General features: G+C 40.3%; 1 protein-coding gene across 1 annotated transcript in view; it reads left to right on the top strand.

Moving 5' to 3' along the window:
* LOC133419396 (ribonuclease inhibitor-like) overlaps window positions 1-15391 on the top strand; it is a 46261-nt gene that overhangs the window by 16455 nt on the left and 14415 nt on the right. Inside the window, exons 3-7 of the mRNA XM_061708557.1 lie at window positions 949-1062; window positions 3302-3401; window positions 9876-10049; window positions 13463-13639; window positions 14772-14945. Of these exons, the coding sequence (XP_061564541.1) occupies window positions 949-1062; window positions 3302-3401; window positions 9876-10049; window positions 13463-13639; window positions 14772-14945 (739 nt within the window). The remainder of the gene's footprint in view (window positions 1-948; window positions 1063-3301; window positions 3402-9875; window positions 10050-13462; window positions 13640-14771; window positions 14946-15391) is intronic.

Below are 15391 nucleotides of genomic sequence, written 5' to 3'. Positions count from 1 at the left end.
AGCCACTGGACTGGAAGTACATCCCATTTACCTCAAAGACCTCCGCCACTCTCTAAATGCACGAATACAAGAAGCTCAGACTGCCTACTTCACAAACTTAATCACTACCTCAAAAAGAAACCCCAAAATTCTATTCGACATGATAAATAACATTGTCTCTCCGTCGACTTCTCCATCACTTTGTCTCTCCACGGACGATTGTAACAGGTTTCTAGCATTCTTTGTTGAGTCAATTCAGTCAAAAGCGTTACCGTGGTGACGCTAAACGCCAAAAAGCGCACCCCCCTTCATCTGATTGGTCCATATTTGATAGTTCCTACTTTCTGCCATAACTTTTTAATGGTTTGACATAAAGAGTCAGGGGTGGTGTCATCTGACTCGGTTTTGAGTCCTTGAACATAATTGGTGAAAATTGCACGCGCGAGGGCCCGTTCATCGCTGCTGGCAGTTTTAATTATTATTATTGCTATAGAAAAAATACCAGTTTTTCATGCCGATCTTGTCATTTTATTTAGTTTTTATCAGCTACACTTTTAGATTGGGCCGTGCAAATATTGTCAGACATTAAGACATCAGACATCCGCGGTACAGAAAAGGTTTGGGACCACTTTGGTGATGTAGATCGTCAGAGCAACAGTCTTTGACCGTGACGTCACACAACTGCATCCATCTCCTGCTATAGATGGAGACTTTTAATGTTGCTAAATTATTCTGAATTATTTATTTCAGTAAAGAGTGGAAACCTTCAAAGAACTCCTGTGTTACTGACTTTAGCTCAAGAACTGGTCATAAAACAATAAAACAGATTTAAAAAACTGCACCTACAAACAGTAACAGAGAGTTGTGAAGGTTCATGTGTGCCGTGATCTGTTGAGACTCGGGTTCAAATCACTGACATCAAAAACACAGAAACTGTCATTTTAATTCTTGTTTGTTTTTCTGTTGCAGACTGGACTGGAGTTATTGCAGGAGTGGTGGTGGGTGCGCTGCTGCTGCTGGTGGCCTTGGTTTCTGGAGTTGTTGGTTACAAATACAGGAAAAGGAGGAAAAAAATAGAAGAAGGTAAATATATTGTTTCATGATTTGTGTGTGTAAATATGAAGGATGCAGGATGTTGAATATTCGCAGTACTGATATATGCAGCTAAACTTCTGCTCAACGCCAGATGTAACCTGAATCAAACTCAAAATCTGAGAATAAAAGCACAGAATATGTAACTAAGAAATAATCCCTTAGTTTATCTTTTATCTCTGACAAGGATACAATAATTTTTTATCAGTTAAACTCTTATTTTCTCACCATCATTTCTAAAACCATCTCTGTGTCTGAACCGTCTTCCTCAATTGCTGTTTTTGTTTCTGTGGTTGCAATTCTGAAACAAGTCAAATCCGTCCCGTTAATCTGCTGCGAGAAGACGGGACATCGTCAAGATGGCATTGATTTAATCATACTGTACATATGGATTTCTGCGTGTGTGAATATACAGTATATATATCAGTATATACAGTGGGGAGAACAAGTATTTGATACACTGCCAATTTTGCAGGTTTTCCCACTTGAAAAGCATGTAGAAGTCTGTAATTTTTATCATAGGTACTCTTCAACTGTGAGTGATGGAATCTAAAAAAAAATCCAGAAAATCACATTGTATGATTTTTAAGTAATTAATTTGCATTTTATTCTATGACATAAGTATTTGATCACCTGTCAACCAGTAAGACTTCCGGCTCTCACAGACCTGTTAGTTCTTCTTTAAGAAGCCCTCCTGTTCTCCACTCATTACCTGTATTAACTGCACCTGTTTGAACTCGTTACCTGTATAAAAGACACCTGTCCACACACTCAATTAAACAAACTCCAACCTCTCCACAATGGCCAAGACCAGAGAGCTGTGTAAGGACATCAGGGATAAAATTGTAGACCTGCACAAGGCTGGGATGGGCTACAGGACAATAGGCAAGCAGCTTGGTGAGAAGGCAACAACTGTTGGCGCAATTATTAGAAAATGGAAGAAGTTCAAGATGACGGTCAATCTCCCTCGGTCTGGGGCTCCATGCAAAATCTCACCTCGTGGGGCATCAATGATCATGAAGAAGGTGAGGGATCAGCCCAGAACTACACGGCAGGGCCTGGTCAATGACCTGAAGAGAACTGGGACCACAGTCTCAAAGAAAACCATTAGTAACACACTACGCCGTCATGGATTAAAATCCTGCAGCGCACGCAAGGTCCCCCTGCTCAAGCCAGTGCATGTCAAGGCCTGTCTGAAGTTTGCCAATGACCATCTGGATGATCCAGAGGAGGAATGGGAGAAGGTCATGTGATCTGATGAGACTAAAATAGAGCTTTTTGGTCTAAACTCCATTCGCCGTGTTTGGAGGAAGAAGAAGGATGAGTACAACCCCAAGAACACCATCCCAACCGTGAAGCATGGAGGTGGAAACATCATTCTTTGGGGATGCTTTTCTGCAAAGGGGACAGGACGACTGCACCGTATTGAGGGGAGGATGGATGGGGCCATGTATCGCGAGATCTTGGCCAACAACCTCCTTCCCTCAGTAAGAGCATTGAAGATGGGTCGTGGCTGGGTCTTCCAGCATGACAACGACCCGAAACACACAGCCAGGGCAACTAAGGAGTGGCTCCGTAAGAAGCATTTCAACGTCCTGGAGTGGCCTAGCCAGTCTCCAGACCTGAACCCAATAGAAAATCTTTGGAGGGAGCTGAAAGTCCGTATTGCCCAGCGACAGCCCCGAAACCTGAAGGATCTGGAGAAGATCTGTATGGAGGAGTGGGCCAAAATCCCTGCTGCAGTGTGTGCAAACCTGGTCAAGAACTACAGGAAACGTCTGATCTCTGTAATTGCAAACAAAGGTTTCTGTACCAAATATTAAGTTCTGTTTTTCTGATGTATCAAATACTTATGTCATGCAATAAAATGCAAATTAATTACTTAAAAATCATACAATGTGACTTTCTGGATTTCTTTTTTAGATTCCATCACTCACAGTTGAAGAGTACCTAATGATAAAAATTACAGACTTCTACATGCTTTTCAAGTGGGAAAACCTGCAAAATCGGCAGTGTATCAAATACTTGTTCTCCCCACTGTATATGAAATGTCTACTTCATGTTCAGTGTTTGAACACCATGACACCAAACAGCAGTCAGCACTTTTAACCCTGATTTTGACTGAAGATTAAAGATTGAAGACACGTCACAAAAGTCATATTATTATTAATTTTCAGGTCAGTTTCATTAGTGTTTTTGTTTTTATCGTTATTGTTGATCTATTTTTCAGAGAAGGTTCTGGATCAGTTGAGCATGGAGGAGCAAGACTCAAGAGAAGGGGTTCGTCAGAGACTGATCGATGAAGCTATGAAGGACCCAAGAGAAGTTCAGTGAGTCCAAGTTTAGTTCCTTAAATATAGTTTTTGTCATCAAAATGAGAACTTTTGTATTTTGTATTATATATATATATATATATATATATATATATATATATATATATATATATATACTTAACCCACAAAACAAAACAAAAGCACAAAAACAAAATGGGTTTGCTGCAAACACAATGGAAAAAAATTCCTTGATTTCTGATTGATTATTACTCTAATTATAATGGATGTTGATCCATTAACAAAGTTAAGATAAAAACATGCATCATTTGCAACATGCATGACACAATATACAGTATGCATGCAACAGATGTATCCAAGCCACAAATGTTTACCTTATGTTATGAGGTGCCGTGAGGGACATAATTCTGAATTAGCGTTCATAAACACATATGAAATCCAACTCTTTTACACACTATACTGAAAACCTCTCACACTCACTTGTGAAATCTCTCATACACACAGGTGAAATGCTCTTATACATACAACTGGAAATGTATCCACTCACATATACAACTGAAATGTGCTCACAGATACTACTGAAACACTCTTACACAAACTAGTGAAATCTGCTCATATATACAGTTGAAACTTTTTCCCTCTCATACACACTAGTGAAATTCTCTCATACACACTAGTGAAATCCTCTCATACACACTACTGAAATCCTCTCATACACACTACTGAAATCCTCTCATACACACTACTGAAATCCTCTCATACACACTACTGAAATCCTCTCATACACACTACTGAAATCCTCTCATACACACTACTGAAATCCTCTCATACACACTACTGAAAATCCTCTCACACACACTACTGAAAATTTCAGTAGAAACGGACGTGGGTTGGTTAGCGCAATTTTTTTTTCCCGGGAGTTATTTTGATTGCTTGATAGAGCAATCAAAATAACTGCAGCAGCCAAAAACAACTGACTGAAGCAACAACTTTACTCAATAATATATTAGCTTCAGCAGAGACTGCTGGATAAGCCTCACGTCACTTTTCCCATCACGGTGTTCTGTTTGATGCTACCCGTCGAGAAATGCTACTTTGTGGTTCTGCGCCATGATTGATTCACATGAGCAAGATTAAGTCTAATTAAAGCTGCAAGCAGCTTTGTTTTTATCTCTATGCCAAAGGTCCAAAATGTTGGTGTTATGACTTTAATGATCGACACAGATTTGAGTCTGTCTGTCCTTTTTTTTTTTTTTTTTTTTTTTTTTTTGTTTTTTGATGTGTTTGTGGGGATGCCACCTGGAGGGGGAGGGGGGGGGGGGGGGTTACAACTTTTGTAAGAAATGCATGACTAATGATGCCGATGTTTTTGATATGGAAAAATGATAAATAAAGTTGTTAAAAAAAAAAAGCTGCAAGCAGCGATGAACGGGCCCTCACACTCACGGCCACCGCCCCCCATAAGCATATCAGAAAAGACACCACCCACGACTTCCTATGTCAAACCATTCAAAAGTTATAGCAGAAAAAAGGGACAACCAATCAGAAGAAGGGGCGGGGCTAATTCAGGCCAATGAAGGTCAAGGACTCCATACAGAATCTGATGACACCACCCACGACTCTCTATGTCAAACCATTCCAAAGTTATAGCAAAAAATCGGAACAACCAATCAGAAGAATGGGCGGGGCTAATTAAGGCCAACGAAGCTTAAGAACTCATTACAGAGTCCCATGACATCACCCACAACTTCCTATGTCAAACCATTCAAAAGTTATAGCAGGAAAAAGGGACAACCAATCAGAAGAAGAGGTGGGGCTAATTCTGGCCAATTAAGGTAAAGGACTCCATAAAGAATCTGATGACACCACCCATGACTCTCTATGTCAAACCATTCCAATGTTATAGCAGAAAATCGGGACAACCAATCAGAAGAAGGGGCGGGGCTAATTAAGGCCAACGAAGCTTAAGGACTCATTTCAGAGTCCCATGACACCACCCACAACTTCCTATGTCAACCATTCGAAAGTTATGGCAGATAAAAGTATTCTAGGGGGCGCTGTTGAGCCGTTAGGCCACGCCCATTAATGCAAACCATGAAATATCAAATTTATCGCCAAGTCTGGCTTGCATGCAAAATTTGGTGACTTTTGGAGAACTATCAAATATGGACCAATCACATGAAGGGGGGGCGCGCCTTTTGGCGTCTAGCGTCGCCACGGTAACACTTTTGAAAGAGAAAAGTAATGCGTGGTGTCGCAGGATGTAGACGCACATTTTGATGTATAACACACCTGGGTGCACGTTACGGTTCGGGCTGAATTAACTGACGAAGGAATGGCATAAATTTCGCCAAAATGACACAATTTATTAAAAATGGCCGACATCCTGTGTGGTTTCGGCCATGGCTCCAAGAGACTTTTCTTTAAGTTGTGCCATGATACAGGTGTGTAGCGATTTTCGTGCATGTACGTCAAATCGTATTGTGGGGCTTGAGGCACAAAGTTTTCCGGGGGGGCGCTGTTGAGCCGTTAGGCCACGCCCATTAATGCAAACCATGAAATATCAAATTTATCGCCAAGTCTGGCTTGCATGCAAAATTTGGTGACTTTTGGAGAACTATCAAATATGGACCAATCACATGAAGGGGGGGTGCGCTTGTTGGCGTCTAGCGTCGCCACGGTAACACTTTTGAAAGAGAAAAGTAATGCGTGTAGTCGCAGGATGGAGACGCACATTTTGATGTATAACACATCTGGGTTCACGATACGGTTCGGGCTGAATTAACTCTCGAAGGAATGGCATATATTGCTCCAAAATTACGCAATTAATTCAGAATGTTCAAAATGGCCGACTTCCTGTTCGGTTTCGGCCATGGCGCCAAGAGACTTTTCTGTTAGTTGCAACATGATACAGGAGTGTACCAATTTTCGTTAATGTACGTCAAACCGTATTATGGGGCTTGAGGCGCAAAGTAATAGGGGTAACGCTAGTTGCCAAAAAGAAAAAAAAGGCGAAAATTCGGACGCTTATTGCTCGGCCGAACTTTATCGTAGAGACATCATTCAAACTTTCAAACACTCGGCCTGATTGGCACTAACGGACCCTAGAACCTCATTATGCCAATTTTAAAAGTTTTTGCGATATTGACCTTTCTTTTTTTTTTTATTTCCGTTTGACTTTGGACGTTTGTTGCTAGGCAACAGATTATCATAGAGACATTATACAAATGTTCCCCGACTCGGCACGGTGTGACCTTCAACATATTAAAATTTCATGAAGCTGTGATTTAAGGAAAGTTTAATGTAAAATCCATGCCAAATGGCCCCATTCATTCGGATGGGGTTTTTTACCATGGTGGAAAAAAAACCTATACGTTAACGTAGCCTGAACCGGAACGTGCACCCATGCATGGCATATATCGTTGGATACGTCTCCATCGTGCCTAGATGGGCATTACTTTTCTCAGTCAAAAGCGTTACCGTGGGGACGCTAGACGGCAAAAAGCGTGCCCCATTAATAGCTATGGGAGCACAGGAATGAATGCAATACAACCATAAACACCTCAAACTGACATAAAACCACCCCAAACACAAACACTACAGCCCCAAACCAAAGCAGCGAGAGGGGACGAATGGGCAGTAGGGCATGACCATATCAACATTTCCTGAAATGTTCTAGTTGTTATTGTTATGTTATTAAATGTAGGCTAATTTTCTGAACTTAGCAGACTCTTCTTTTGAAACGAGAAATTGAGACAATTTGTTTGTTTGTGTGCCATACTTTTATTTCTTATTATTTTATACTCATTATCAATCCAAAAATAGTGATCACAAAATTGATAAATTGGGGGGTGTAAGTATGCTGACATTCACCCTGCAGTGGCAGTGAGGTGATTATTATCTTACCTGAATGCATTAAGTGACGGGAGCATTATTTGATATTTAACATGGATGATATGGGCTTCTGAGTATTTGATCCTTCAAAATACACAACCTATGACATTAATTGCATTACACTTTGTGAACATTATATGATAAAGAGAAAAAAAACTATGTTATCACTTTATTTGATATTCATTCCGGTATTGGCCTTTATTTAACCAGGCAGGTCATTAAGAACACATTTTTATTTACAATGACGGCCTGGCAAGAGACAAGGACCACTTGGGGGAAAAGGACGTGGGCTAGGGAGTAAAACAGTAAAATTGTAGCTCTACAAAGGTAGAAAACCATTAGGTAGCATTTTTTGATAGGGTAGCAAAAATCGATAGACAGACGCTATCGGTTTATGCGGTGGTAGCATTTTTCGACGAAGCAGCAGAAATCGACAGAACAGCGGCAGCCGCGTGATAGCTTTCTGCCAGTATATATCCACGTGCGAAAGCACTTTTAGGTTTGATAACGTGGGGTGCATCCTCTCAAAACTGTAGTTGTTGCCGTTGCTAACGGGATGCTCTGACGCGGCTGCCGTGATGGGAAAAGTGACGTGAGGCTCATCCAGCACACCTGCACTCAGTCACCGGGGGGGCTGTAGCCCCGCAGTTGTAACACCTGACAGGGTCCTTATAGTCTCTGCTGAAGCTAATATATAATTGAGTAAAGTTGTTGCTTCAGTCAGTTGTTTTTGGCTGCTGCAGTGATTTTGATTGCTCTATCAAGCAATCAAAATAACTCCCGGGGGGAAAGAAATCGCGCTAACCAACCCACTTCCGTTTCTACTGAAATGACTTCCGTTTCTACTGAAATGACTTCCATTTCTACTGAAATTTTCAGTAGTGTGTGTGAGAGGATTTCACTAGTGTGTATGAGAGGATTTCAGTAGTGTGTGTGAGAGGATTTCACTAGTGTGTGTGAGAGGATTTCAGTAGTGTGTGTGAGAGGATTTCACTAGTGTGTATGAGAGGATTTCAGTAGTGTGTCTGAGAGGATTTCACTAGTGTGTATGAGAGGATTTCAGTAGTGTGTATGAGAGGGAAAAAGTTTCAACTGTATATATGAGCAGATTTCACTAGTTTGTGTAAGAGTGTTTCAGTAGTATCTGTGAGCACATTTCAGTTGTATATGTGAGTGGATACATTTCCAGTTGTATGTATAAGAGCATTTCACCTGTGTGTATGAGAGATTTCACAAGTGAGTGTGAGAGGTTTTCAGTATAGTGTGTAAAAGAGTTGGATTTCATATGTGTTTATGAACGCTAATTCAGAATTATGTCCCTCACGGCACCTCATATTATGTTTCCGAGTTTACACTTCAGCCCAAACGCTTTCAATTTCCGTTTCGTCCTGGAAAGAAACACAAATGCTCTGAAAATTATCAGAGCATTTGCATGATTGAAGTCATGCTCCTCTGGCCCATGCTATGGGAGGAGCTGGGGAAACCTATTCATGTAGACATCCTCCTTCTCAAAGGAGCAACTGCATCTAAAGCTGAGTGCAGCAAATCAGCAGTGTTACTAGCAAGGAAATCAACATCTGCAGAGGTAGAACCCAGGTCACTGGCGATGAGCAATGGCTTCCCTAAATATAGCAATAGCTTCATCGGACAAATATTTGAAAAATAATACCTCCTATTTTGCGCTTCAACATCGACAATATTAAATTCAAAGGTTATTAAATAGTGGTCGGATAAGAGGGAGTTTACAGGCAACACCAACAGCTTATCGGGTTCAACACCACAGGTCCTTTAGTACACGTGCAGCCCTCTAACATCTGCTCTGCACTTTACAAATATTTCATTCTTCATCTGAATATTCCTGGATACCAGCATGTGAAAAAGTTGGTTCCCCTCTTCAATCTTGTATTTACACAAAATGTAATAACATTATCTAATATTATTGGATAAATCAAACAAGACAATGTAATTTATTTCATCCGGGTATTATTGATTAAAGATCAATAATCATCAGTCATTGATGAACTGATCATCAGCAGGTGAACAGACCTCTATAATTGCAGATGTTTTGGTTGTTCAGGTGTTATAACTTAATACCAAGAAGATAAGAAATCAGCAATAGTAATCGAGAAGCCATTATGGTTGAACATAATTCTGGAGAGAGTTAGAAAATCCTTTTCAAATTAATGTAATTAGAATGTAATGGAATATAGTGAGAAAAATTATTTAGAGAGACCTGAACACAAAATACAAAAAGCAACAACAAAAAGGAGTCAATAAAACTGTAAATACATTTTAAAAGATCCTTTAGCTGAATACTTCAGGAAAGTTCAGCTCCACACTTGTTCATTTTCATTCAAGATGTTCATAGTGAAAAATATTGAAAGGTAAAGATTTTTTTTTCCTAAATCCGATGTTTTAGTGTGACTGGGGGATAAGATGACTGACAGGCCATAGAAATGAATGAAGCCAGAATGTAACGCCATGTTCCCTCCTTCATCTGCAGATTCAAGGTGTGCAGACGTCCTCAGATGAGACATGTCTGTTTTGTCATCAGATGTGTTCACTCTGAGTTTATAACAGATTTTATTAGAACTGAAATCATATTTTCTCTCATCACAGATTCGTTGGTTGTGAACTCTCAGAGACTCACTATGAAGTTATTGCGTCCGCTCTGAAGTCCAACCCCTCCCATCTGACAGAACTGGACCTGAGCCAGAGCAAGCTGGAGGATTCAGGAGTGAAGCTTCTGTCTGATGGACTGGAGAGTCCAAACTGTAGACTGGAGACTCTGAGGTCAGTTCATGGAGATGTTTCTAGATTCATCCAGTTGTAATCCTCCAAAGATGTAACAAAATAATTTCAATCACAAACATTTAAGGACATATTTTTTTAACATCTAAAGTTTCTCATATATTGTTTATTTTGTAAATGTTCTGACTGAAGATCTGAAGAATTCATTCAAAACCCCTCACAAGAATCAGTTTATTTTATTCATTATGTTTTGTTTGTTTGTTAGTTTTTAATTTCTAACTGTTAGGTTAAAAAGTCATCACAATATTATAACTTAGAAAAAGACACCGGAGACCTGTGGAATGATCTTTCAATGGCCTTCTGCAGAAGTTTGGAGAGAAATCCTGAGAAGCTTTAGGCAACACGGCCCTCCTCTTTCGAGCTCGTCAGAACTTCTCTCAACTGGCTCTCTGCAGAGCTGGCGCTTTTATTAAGCAAAGGATGACAGGAATGACCATATTTGGAACAGTGAATGTATAGATAGACAATTGACAAAAACAGATGGTCACACACACATGACTTTTCAGTTGAAGAGGCTTGGTATGAAGAAACAAACAGACATCCTTAAAACACAAAGGGTCAAGAGGTCAACTAAAATAGGACCTCTTGTTGGAGGTTTGAACAGATGGTTTTTAAAAACACTGGGTTATTTACAAACCAGAAGTCACCAGGCCAAACTTCATGGGGGTCTCGTGTTATCAGATGGTCCAACTAAACCTAGCTAACCTTTAAGTCAGCTTAACGTCTTGAAACAACATGAAGGGTCAATAAATGAGCACCTTCTGGACAAACAAGAAATCTGTGAGGCTTTGCACAGATGTGTCTAAAGACACTGCTCAGCTGTTAACAAAGCCATAAATACCTAAATACCATCAGGGAATGGCCTGTCTGGTGACTTCTGTTCCTATTCTGATAGTTTTTTATTTTCATAATGACAATCTTAATTCAAAAGAGTTGATTAACCTCACACTAACTCTTCTCAGGTTGTAAACAGGAAGAAAAGCCAGTTTATATCAGACATGAAGATGAATCAGCTCAAATGTGATTTTCTAACAGACTTTTCTGGGCTTTTCTGTGAGATCTTCCATCAGTATTTTCAACAGCTGGATCAGCTGGATCAGCTGCCCCCCTCCCTTCCTGAAACTCCAGAGAACTTAATCCAGAGGTGGAAGCTGCTGTATGTGATCTTTACATGTCAGCTTGATGATGGGTCACCTCCTCCCTGATCACACATACAGTGGGGAGAACAAGTATTTGATACACTGCCGATTTTGCAGGTTTTATCACTTGAAGTATGTAGAGACTTTTTTTCATAGGTACTCTTCAACTGTGAGTGATGGGATCTTAAAAAAAAAATCCAGAAAATCACATTGTATGATTTTTAAGTAATTCATTTGCATTTTATTGCATGACATAAGTATTTGATCACCTGTCAACCAGTAAGACTTCCGGCTCTCACAGACCTGTTAGTTCTTCTTTAAGAAGCCCTCCTGTTCTCCACTCATTACCTGTATTAACTGGTCCCCCTGCTCAAGCCAGTGCATGTCAAGGCCCGTCTGAAGTTTGCCAATGACCATCTGGATGATCCAGAGGAGGAATGGGAGAAGGTCATGTGATCTGATGAGACTAAAATAGAGCTTTTTGGTCTAAACTTCATTCGCCGTGTTTGGAGGAAGAAGAAGGATGAGTACAACCCCAAGAACACCATCCCAACCGTGAAGCATGGAGGTGGAAACATCATTCTTTGGGGATGCTTTTCTGCAAAGGGGACAGGACGACTGCACCGTATTGAGGGGAGGATGGATGGGGCCATGTATCGCGAGATCTTGGCCAACAACCTCCTTCCCTCAGTAAGAGCATTGAAGATGGGTCGTGGCTGGGTCTTCCAGCATGACAGCGACCCGAAACACACAGCCAGGGCAACTAAGGAGTGGTTCCGTAAGAAGCATTTCAAGGTCCTGGAGTGGCCTAGCCAGTCTCCAGACCTGAACCCAATAGAAAATCTTTGGAGGGAGCTGAAAGTCCGTATTGCCCAACGACAGCCCCGAAACCTGAAGGATCTGGAGAAGATCTGTATGGAGGAGTGGGCCAAAATCCCTGCTGCAGTGTGTGCAAACCTGGTCAAGAACTACAGGAAACGTCTGATCTCTGTAATTGCAAACAAAGGTTTCTGTACCAAATATTAAGTTCTGTTTTTCTGATGTATCAAATACTTATGTCATGCAATAAAATGCAAATTAATTACTTAAAAATCATACAATGTGATTTTCTGGATTTTTTTTTTAGATTCCATCACTCACAGTTGAAGAGTACCTATGATAAAAATGACAGACTTCTACATGCTTTTCAAGTGGGAAAACCTGCAAAATCGGCAGTGTATCAAATACTTCTTCTCCCCACTGTATCTTTGCTCCTTTCTGCTGTGTTGTCTTCCCCTGAGTTTCAGAGAGGGAGATGATGAAAACCAACACTTGGAGCTCAGTGTCTTCAGTCATTAATCACCAACATGTTTGACCAGATGAAAACCTGCTTTAGTAAACTGACTCTGGATGGAAAACGGCAGTGAGCTGCGTGTTGAGACGATACAATGAAATGTTGGTGTTTAAACTGTAAAACTGAACCAGAATATCCTGTCGATCTGGAAACATTTAACTGATGAACACATTGATCTGTCATTGATTATTAATCTGAAGCTTTTGACCAGAACTCAGTGTTGGATCAACGGCTCTGAACTGGTCTCAGCTGAGGGTTCATGTTCAACTGTTCAAGAGTCTGAAGTGGAAAAGCTGCTTTACAAAGGAAGTTTACAAGCACCATCATGACCTCCAGGATTTCTGATTCTAGTTCAGCTTTTGTCGGAGCAGCTTCTGAAAGTCTGGCCGTGTTGAACTTGCTCCATAGTCCACTCCTCTGATCGGGGGTTCAGGTGTGTTTATCGTCTCAACTTCCTGCTGCTTCATCATCATTCAGTCACTTTTCATTTGGACACAAACCTGCTGTGATCCAAGTATCAGTCCGTTCTGTTAGAACATTCACACGGTCCTGACTGTCGGACAGAACCAGACGGGTCCGAAAGAAGCTGCTGAGGTCAGACGAGGACGGAGACGTTCAGTCGAGGACAAAGAAGAGGACGTGGTTCAAGGACAACATGCCTTCATGAATTTTCATCTCTTTTCTAGAACTTTATGTACTTCACTGGATTTTCAGGAAGGACGGGACAATTTTCAAAGTTCATTGATGACAAAACAGACAGAACATGAGATGATGAATAAGTGAAATAACATCCAGTCAGCGGCTGGTAAATGAACCTAAATGCTGTAACGTCGCCGTCAGAAACCACATGTCTTCATTTCAGCTGGACTGATGTTAAAAAAAAACATCTGATTAGATTTTTATTTTCTTGTTTCTTTATTCAGATTGGAAAACTGCAGTTTGTCTGAGATGAGCAGTTCTTCTCTGGGCTCAGCTCTGAAGTCCAACCCCTCCCATTTGAAACATCTGGATGTGAGCATGAACAAGAACCTGCAGGATTCAGGAGTGAAACATCTGTGTGGATTTCTGGAGAGTCCAGACTGCAGACTGGAGACTCTGAGGTCAGACACCATGTTTTAGTTGTGTGTTCAGATGAATATGATGTGAAAGTTGTGTTGATACTAAACTGCAGACATCAGGCTGATCTTCTACTGATCCACACTGACCATCTTACTGCTCTGAGTTCTTCTTCACTGCTTTAGTTCACTAACAGTTTGTTTCTTCTTAAAGTTCCTCTACTGATTTATTACATAACACTAAACATTTTAATGTGTCAAACAGGAACAAATGAAGAGATGTGTTTGAATCTGGAATAAAACATCTTCAGAAACATTAATTAACTTAACAGCTAATACATTCAGAAATTTCATCCAGATGCTGTTAATAAACTGAGAGAGTCCGACAGACAATAGTGGACAGACTGAATGTGTTGTCGTCCAATGTATGAGCTATAGAGCTCATTTACTAAATAACTTCTTCCAGACCAGGTTAGCTGCATACAATAAATCTTCATGGTAACAAACACACAGAGGATGATAAATAAGTGCTGATGAAATGAATGATTGATCAGAGTGACAGCTGACTGATCAGATGGAGCAGCAGGATGAAGAAGTCCTGCTTGTTATTCTGGTCCAGACAAGGTTAGCTGCACACAAGATATCTCCATGGTAACCTATCCAGCCCTGCTTCTTAGTGCAAACACTAAGATTATAACGTTTGTACTGACTGGGATATTCAAACACAACATATTAAAATAATAAGTTGTTTATCTGCTTGTTTAACACTTGAAACTAGTTTTACTACATGAAATATGTATGTACTATTAATGAAATATACATGAAATATTAGACATCAGTTTATATTATATAATATATATATTAATATATATTAATATTAGACATTTCAGTGCTTCATTTTCTCTTCATACAAATGAATGAGTTGACATTTATCCCAGAATTCATCCTGACATGTTTGTTTGTTTGGAAACTTGAATCATGTGGCTGCACAACATGCGTTTGTATGGATGGATCCACTGGTGGAGCTACAGAGTTGAAGAGCTGAAGTCACTACGTCTTTATTGAAGCAGCAGCATGATTTCATTAATATTGATGGAGCTCTTTTTCACTGGTTCTGTTGGACTGTTTGAACCTGCATCCTGTTGGCTTCAGCTCACATCTTTTATTCTTTATTCAGATTAGAGGACTGCAGTTTGTCAGAGATCAGCTGTTCTTCTCTGGTCTCATCTCTGAAGTCCAACCCCTCCCATCTGAAACTTCTGGACCTTAGTGAGAACGACCTGGAGGATTCAGGAGTGGAACATCTTTGTGGATTTCTGGAGAGTCCAGACTGCAGACTGGAGACTCTGAGGTCAGACACCATGTTTTAGTTGTGTGTTCAGATGAACATGATGTGAAAGTTGCGTTGACACTAAACTGCAGAAATCAGGCTGATCTTCTACTGATCCACACTGACCATCTTACTGCTCTGAGTTCTTCTAAGTTCAACTTGGTTTTATTAAGTTGTTTCAGCGAGATAATGCGCCCTACAAACTCATATGCTCTGCACCTTTTTCCTGTCACGTTTTTAGAGGGACTTCGTCATAAATTGGTAGTCCAACATACTTACTGACAAAATAAAAAAATACCTTATAACCTGTGAATAACTGAATGCCCATTCCTTATATTTTGCAGATCAGCCCTGCACAATTTTACAGTTCTCAGGAAAAATACTAGAACCCAAGACGAATGTGACAACATTCTAATTTTGATTCTTATTGAACATAGAACTCTACATTTACATTTGTATCATAACAA

The sequence above is a fragment of the Cololabis saira genome, chromosome 19, assembly GCF_033807715.1.
Source record: "Cololabis saira isolate AMF1-May2022 chromosome 19, fColSai1.1, whole genome shotgun sequence".
Taxonomy (NCBI): Eukaryota; Metazoa; Chordata; class Actinopteri; order Beloniformes; family Belonidae; genus Cololabis; species Cololabis saira.
Note: the sequence above shows the minus strand (reverse complement) of the source record. Positions and strands in the feature narration are given on the sequence as shown.